We start from the raw sequence: 7,812 nt of genomic DNA, 5'->3' as shown, positions 1-7,812 counted from the left end.
CTGTATTTCCGCCTCTCTGCACTCCAGGTACAGCATAGGGGATTATGAGGTTATCGATGAAGAAACCAACATTGTGCGTATGGACAGCTGGCTCTACATCCTGGCTGAGACGGTGGGCACACCGTACCGCTTCAATACCAGCGGCTCAGGAAAGTGGGAGGGCGGGCCGAACAAGCACTCTGTGTACATCACTTCTTTGTACTTCACCATGACGAGCCTGACAAGCATAGGCTTTGGTAACATCGCACCAACGACAGACGGAGAGAAAATCTTTGCCGTGGCCATGATGATGATTGGATGTGAGTGGAGGCGTTTTATCTTCTATCCAATGTAGCAGATACATGATACATGAGCAGTTTAACTATGCTCTTTAAAGCCACAATCCACTGAGGTAGATGAATAAATGAATTATGAATAGAGCCATCAAAGTTCAGAAAATAGAACTTTACAGATCATTAGCTGGGCAATATTTCTAACTCTCCTCTAACCTAGAATATGCAGCTCAGGTTGAATATAGTTTAGCACTAGAACTACTGACTGCAAATTTTATTTAATTTATACTATAATAACCTGTGTTGGTAACTGTGTTTTCACTGCCGACTGCACGGTGTATTCCTTTGAACAAAGTCATGCATAAAAACCCCTATTCAGGCACAGTTCTAGTTTATGTCTGTTTTTGTTATCGGCACTTGAGGTATTGAAATTTTGTGGACATTTATTCACACCTGCAATTATATGTAATATGAAAATATCTTTTTTACTAGGGAGATTAAAACTTTCATATGTTTATGTAGTGGAACTAGTAGTGATGACTATGAGGGCATTGCATAAATAAGTGACTTTTTACATATAACTTTTTTTGCAAATAGTATTTAGGGGGGTATTTTGAATTTTGATGTGAAAATTTGTTGATAATGGATGTTGCATAGTTAATTTCTTCTTTTGGCTTTAAAAATGTGTCAAACTCATCTCGTGAGTTTGACAAATATTTAAAAACAAGCAAAAAATAATTTTCAGGCCTTCACAAAGCTCAGCTCAGATTTAAAGTGTAACGAAACTGCAAGTTACACTTCTGCAAACCTTAAAAAAAGGAAAGACCTGCAAAGGACTTTGACTGTAGGGAGCGTACCCTCAACACGGACTGGAGTGAATGACAGGCTGGCCAGAGTAGCAGGGACAGTCAGCTGGTAGTAGCAGCTAACCGAGCTAACCATGGAGCTAAAAAAAATAAATAAATAAATAAATAAATAAATAAATATATATATATCATCACTTCAGTATCACAATCACAGTAAGTTTACCCAAACAAACGACCCATTTTACTTCCCAGACTTAACATAAAACAACATGTGCATATGTGACTTCACATTGCCAACTTAGTCTGTCAGTAACACTTTTTTTTTTTTTTTTATAAAAATTATTCACAGTCATGAGAACAAAAGGCCAGTAAACAGGACAGAAGAAAGAAGCTCAGAGAGCATTTGTGAATAAGTAGTGCTTGCATGTTCCAGGATGGCTAACATGTTATGGATTAGCCCGGCAGTTGCAGTAGATTACCAACTGGCCCTGCAAGTGATTCGTACGTCACCAAGCTCCAAGAAGCAAATATTTTTGCACAGATGAATTTCACTGAGCCATTTCTGGTGTGACTGAGCTGTACAGCTACGTTTATCCACATGTGTCCGTTTTTTGAGGCCATTTTCTTTTCACTGTTTTTCATGGATGCAGGTTTTTCTGGGTCTGGCACAGAAATGCATGCCTACTCTCAATCTTATGGAGCACTGATTGGCTAAGTTGTCCAGTGAACACCAGACTAAGACTGAAATTCTGAGATGGGGTGCTGGTTGGAAACAGGCTACTGCATCAGTGTTGTAATCAGTGATAGAGAATGGCTTCATGTGGAAATACTGAGCTCCAAAGTCATACAATGCAAAAAAAAAAAAAGAGTTTTAAATTGTTTTCAAAACTTGTGAATAGCTTTCAGCAGTGTCTTTTCAGAAGGAGTTCTGCTATTCTTGCCTATAGTCCATTAGACTCATTACGTCAGTCTGCTGTGTCATATTGTGCTGAATTATTAAGATTTTTTTAGAACGTGATGCATCACTTACACAGGTTTACAGTATTTCTGAAATGCCTGAAATGCAGCTGTGAATAAGAGGGCTACTCCTCAGAGGCTGGGGTTTTACCGGAGCATTCGTAACAAATTTTGTGGATTGCAGTTTTTAAGCTTGTAAATATTTTGGTACACTGAAACATATAGTCAGCCATCAAATACATTCATATCATTCAAATTACAGTAACTGTATGAACAGTTTATATTTGTTACCTATTGTGGTTTACACATCTGGTTCATAATTTAGTTAAGAAACCTAACTAACCAAACAATCTGCTAAGAAGGAGGCAGATTTTTACAGTATACCCTCCTTTCAACATCTCACTAATAAATATTTATAAGGCATCTCTTGCTTGTGTGGCTCATAATACAGTGTACAGCTTGGTACCATTATTTGTGACTGCACATAGAGAGCAACACCTCGAAGCAATAACTGACACTGGTGGATCAATTTAGCACAGTGCTCCCTCCGACCCCTCCGCAATCACTCCTCACCTGCGTTGTACTTTTTTCAGCCACAATCTCAACCCTGAGGCGAGAGGTTGATTGTTGCCCCTCTTCTCTACCCTTTTGGCTGTTCAGGTTTATAAAGACGCGCTTGGGGGAACTCGCAATACTCATCTGCATCTTGTCTAAATTTTTCATAGTGAGATACAAATCATCTTAAAGCGTAAATATCTAAAAACCAGACAGCCTCGGGAGGATTGTAGTAGATGCAATCTACTGTAGTCCACGGCTGTTCTCTATGAAATATGGATGCCCTGATACTGTTCTATTTTTACCACCAGCACTGGATCGGTGCTGGCAGTAGAAGATCACAGTGTGACGAGGGACTTTAGGGGGGTGGCATTGGGAAGGGGGGCACTATACATATGTCCTGTTTCTATAGCAACTGTGGGCCTGGGGCTAGAGTTTCTGACTACTGTCTTTTAACTACCTTCAAACAAGCCAGCTGTTGGATGCCGAGCAACGCCACGACATAGTTGTTTACGTAAGCAAGTAAAGAGCGATGTTGGGGACTAGATGAAGGCATCGTTCCACAGGGAGCGATTGAGTTTCCTTTGTTACAGCTTTTTTCTGCTTAGCAGAAAAGCAAGCGTTGCCATCTGTGCTCGAGGTAGCAGCCATCCCAAAACTTGGCAACTTCAAAAAGAGACGATTGTCAAGTCATCTTAGATTTAATAGACCCAGACCTTTTTCAAAACCTTTCTTGATCTATTAACTTGCAGATTTTGACGCATGCAAATGTGCAGCACTGACAGTATGTTACAAACGAGTATTGTCGTTGTGTTTAGGTGATAAATCTCTAATATAATACTGTACTGCAACGCTTGATAACATGACTGTACAAATGAGCTAAGGTGATGAAAGGATGAAAGTTGTGGTTATCCTAGCCTTGAGGAGTTTTGAACACTTTTTAATTAGTATTATTCCCTGTGCAGTTTGTCAACACTTTGATTGTGAACTGAGAAATAAACAAACACACACAAATGCATGCACAGGTTACTGTCATCATCTGAGGATAATTGAAATGTGTGGCTGGCATGTTTCCTCTCCGTCCCTTCTAGCAGGGCTAATTAGGGCTCCATTGCCAAGAGAACACTACACGCACAGAGGAGACATCTGATGGCTTTGATCCACATACACACGCCAGCTGTTGCACCAGTTTAACCACCTAACCAGCTCAGTGATGCACTGCTATACTCTTTCTTTTCCTTTTCTTTAATTCTTCTTTCACGAGACAAGACAGTTCAGAAAAGTAGGACACACTAACACTGAATACGAAGCTGTAATTATAATTCTTTCCTTTTGGTGAGAGTTTTTGATTATATTTGGAGGTAATGAGGTGTAGTAATTGTCAATTTATCATGTGATTGATTAAAGCACTCAACACATGAAACTGTTAGGTCGTAAGACACATTTGGTCTGACATATCATGTGAGTATAAAAGCCACCTGTGTCAGAAGGGAGCTGTCTATGGCCAGTGTGGATTTTTGTGTGCTTATAAAGCCAGCTTCGGAGATTTATGTCAAACTCAAATTTGGGAATTGTTATGTCTTTTTAAAACCCAGTCTTGGGGATTTGTTTGTACCTGTAAACCACATTCTGTCATTTCTGTATGTCCTCGTAAACCAGGTTTTGGAGATTTTTGTGTCCCTGTAAATGTATATTTTCTAAATATATTTTTGTATATTTTTATGTTTAATTTTAAAATCTACTGCAGTAGTATGTGACCCTGGACTTATAAGCCTCCTAATAAATGTTTTAAAACCCCCAGGAAGATATCAGAAACTAAACACAAAGCCAAACACTGAATCCCTATAACAAATGTATATCTATAAATGGACAATGCAAATTATTTGCAATAAAAAAGAATTTGCACACAATTTACCTTCTCTCATGAGGTGAAGTCCATACACACACCTAAAAACTTTGTTTATATGTCAGCTTCAACAGCAGACAGCACAGTGTTCATCTTCAAGACAAACATATAATCTTGCATTAGATATTCTGTTAACCTAAATTAAATTTTTCCCTTTTTAATTTTCTCCGTATTTTCCCAGCCCTTCTTTACGCCACCATCTTTGGTAATGTGACAACAATCTTCCAGCAGATGTACGCCAACACGAATCGCTACCATGAGATGCTTAACAGTGTCAGGGACTTCCTCAAGCTCTACCAGGTGCCCAAGGGCTTGAGTGAAAGAGTTATGGACTACATTGCCTCCACCTGGTCCATGTCAAGGGGTATAGACACTGAAAAGGTACATCACACTGCTTCATCTTTCATGGCTCTCCTATAGTGTGTGATAACTGGTATTTTTTTTATGCTGGAGTTTTTTAATATTTTTTAAGTTAATATAGAATGTTAAATACACTAATCTAGGCATGCTGTAGGAATAAAATAATATTTCCCAAACTATTCTTTAAAATAAAAAAACAATTGACACAGTATTTCTAATTCATTTCATTACATTATGCCCCCCCTCCCTGGAAACCAAACCTATGCCGTTGATGCTTTCTTAACATCACTACGTATAAAAGTCGTTTTTCGTTAATTTTTAGCTTTGTAAGAACAAGGTTACTCTGCGGCAACACTTTTTTCACTTCACTACCAGCATCCAATTATCAAAAGCACACAGTGGTTGGCGTTTATGGCACAGTAATTGACAGTTACCGCCAGAATTCTGACAATGCTAAAATGATTTGAGTGAGTGGAAATTAAACATTTAAAGCTGGAAGCAGATAGATTGAACTGGTGCCGCTCTGATTGATTTGAAGCCAGAAAGCATTCATATAAATGCATCTTATTTAAATCCACCGGCCCAAAATCCAATCATAGAAAAAGTTACATTATTTCACCTCAATTTAGAAACATAACTCTTAATAAGGGGATTTTGTCACTAGGATGTGTGATCCCTAATGGTTATTCTGTACTTATCTACTTATTGTCTCCTCTTTATATGTTAAGCTTACACAGCATCTATGTATTATTTGTGTGGCTTTAGGCCACACTAAAGGGTCTAAAAATGGCACATAATCCCTCTCTGCTTGACATTCATCTTCAAAGAGATTTGTTTTAAAGGCAGAGTGCTGGGACGGCCTGGCATCCTGGTGATTAGGTGTACTTGAAAAACATGCTGCCACTCAGTGACACTCAGCAGAGAGGCGGCTGGACTCTGAGCTAGTAGCAGCTTCCATGTGGACTGCGCCATAAAACATTCTCAATATTGGACATATTCAGTTCCATCCAACAGATAAGTCAACTCCCAGTGAAGTATCTCCAAAGCTACTGAAAAAGAAAGAACCTCAAAATCTGTTATGTAGTATAAAAACATCTATGCCTTTTAGTTACAGTTAATTTTTTGTGAACAATGACATTAACTTCTGAAAAACTTAGACAGATACTGAAAACATTTTATACTGGAAACTTAACAATACGTTTGTTTATAACATATGTATGTAATTTACTGAATATTTAGGCTGGATTCAACCTTGAACAGCCATTGTTTATATAAAATAAGAAAAAGTACCTCAAGTACAGTTCCTGGTATATACTGAGGGAAAGAAGTGTCCACAGACAAATATCACACAGACCTTAAGCTGCACTTTGCTTCAACTTCTTTTAAACTTGCTTTTCTTTATGGGTGTAAAAAGATTCAGTGAAGAGTTTAATTGCAAAATGTATTTTGTACCAAGCCAAGATCTTTTTTGTACTCTCAGTACATCTCCCTCTCTCACATTTGTCCTTTTTAGAGATTTGTGAATATCTATTCAAAGGCAAAGTATTATTGTTTATTTATACGTGACCAAGGCTTGGGTGTTGAATAATATTGACAATATGACAATAACAATGATGGCCTAATGTGACCATTAGAAAAGTCTGATCAGCTGAAGACTGTCCACCAGCTCTACAGTATAATTCAGTATTATCTGACTAAAAACTAAACCATTCAGCCTTCCTCTGATCTACAGCTCCTTTCCCTTCTCTTGTTTCTGTTCAGGTGTTGCAGATTTGTCCAAAGGACATGAGAGCAGATATTTGTGTTCATCTCAACCGCAAGGTCTTTAAAGAGCACCCGGCTTTCCGGCTAGCCAGCGATGGGTGTCTCAGAGCACTGGCCATGGAGTTTCAGACCATCCACTGTGCCCCCGGTGACCTGATCTACCACGCTGGCGAAAGCGTGGACAGTCTCTGTTTTGTGGTGTCGGGATCACTAGAGGTCATTCAGGATGACGAGGTGGTGGCAATTTTAGGTAAGTTGAGCACTTTTAAAATACACCTTTCACAATTTCTTTTGGTCTGATTAATATGGAAATTCACTTTATTTACACTCAAGGCTTCCCGTTCCCCCAACTGTCGAAGGACCTGCCCCAGATCTGCTCACGTTTTTATAAATATGAAGTTACAGATAAAAATGTGTGAGAGCCAAAGCCCTAAGATGCAGATTTGCTGCAACATTATCTGAATTTCACATAAACACCAAAACACTGGCAGTGATGACAGCAGAAAAACATTTTAGTCAAACTGGCCTGCAGCACTGTTCTCAAGGGTTTTGCATCATAGTAACAAAATGTTTTTGTTAGAAGACTTACTTAAAATCCTCCTTTTTTCTTTCTGTATAGCAGCACTTTACAAACTGCTTCAGACTGCAGTGAAAATAGCTGTTTGGGGGTTGTTGTCTGCTGAGTCATGAAGAATGTGTGTTGCACAATCCTCTCAGTATCATTTTGAATACGGTCTGGATTTTGCAATTTGATCTTAGTTTCAATCTGATTAAAACCACAACAATTCCTGTATTATTGCTCATATTTTTATGTGTCTGTATTTTAAAGCCTCCTACTTGAATATTGAATGCATCGCTTTCACTACAAAAAAGCCTAATTAATCTGATGATTATTTTCTTTGTTCATTTATTTTAAATTATTAAATTTTTTAAATGTTATTTATTAAATTGCCAGATTTATTCATTTATTGTTTGTTTCCTTGTATAGGGAAAAGTGCTGCATACCACATAGGCCAATGCCACAACATTTATAGCCTAGGCTTCTTTGCAATGCGCAGAGTGTCGTTATACAAAAACACAAAACTGAGCCCTGAGGGGTGTGCTTGAACAGTAACCCCCAGCTTGTTAGTTGGCTCTGATATGTAGTCCTCCAAGACACCTCAAGTCAAGTATGCTTTATCAAAGATCAATA

At 38.4% G+C, this 7,812-nt stretch overlaps 1 protein-coding gene across 1 annotated transcript in view; it reads left to right on the top strand.

The window, feature by feature from the left end:
* kcnh1a (potassium voltage-gated channel, subfamily H (eag-related), member 1a) overlaps window positions 1–7,812 on the top strand; it is a 42,821-nt gene that overhangs the window by 25,429 nt on the left and 9,580 nt on the right. The window contains exons 8-10 of the mRNA XM_035664241.1: window positions 28–299; window positions 4,678–4,877; window positions 6,618–6,870. Of these exons, the coding sequence (XP_035520134.1) occupies window positions 28–299; window positions 4,678–4,877; window positions 6,618–6,870 (725 nt within the window). The remainder of the gene's footprint in view (window positions 1–27; window positions 300–4,677; window positions 4,878–6,617; window positions 6,871–7,812) is intronic.

This window comes from Morone saxatilis, unplaced genomic scaffold (assembly GCF_004916995.1).
Source record: "Morone saxatilis isolate NCDOM2014 unplaced genomic scaffold, NCSU_SB_2.0 Contig19, whole genome shotgun sequence".
NCBI classification, from domain to species: Eukaryota; Metazoa; Chordata; class Actinopteri; family Moronidae; genus Morone; species Morone saxatilis.
This window is presented reverse-complemented; position numbering and strand designations above follow the sequence as displayed.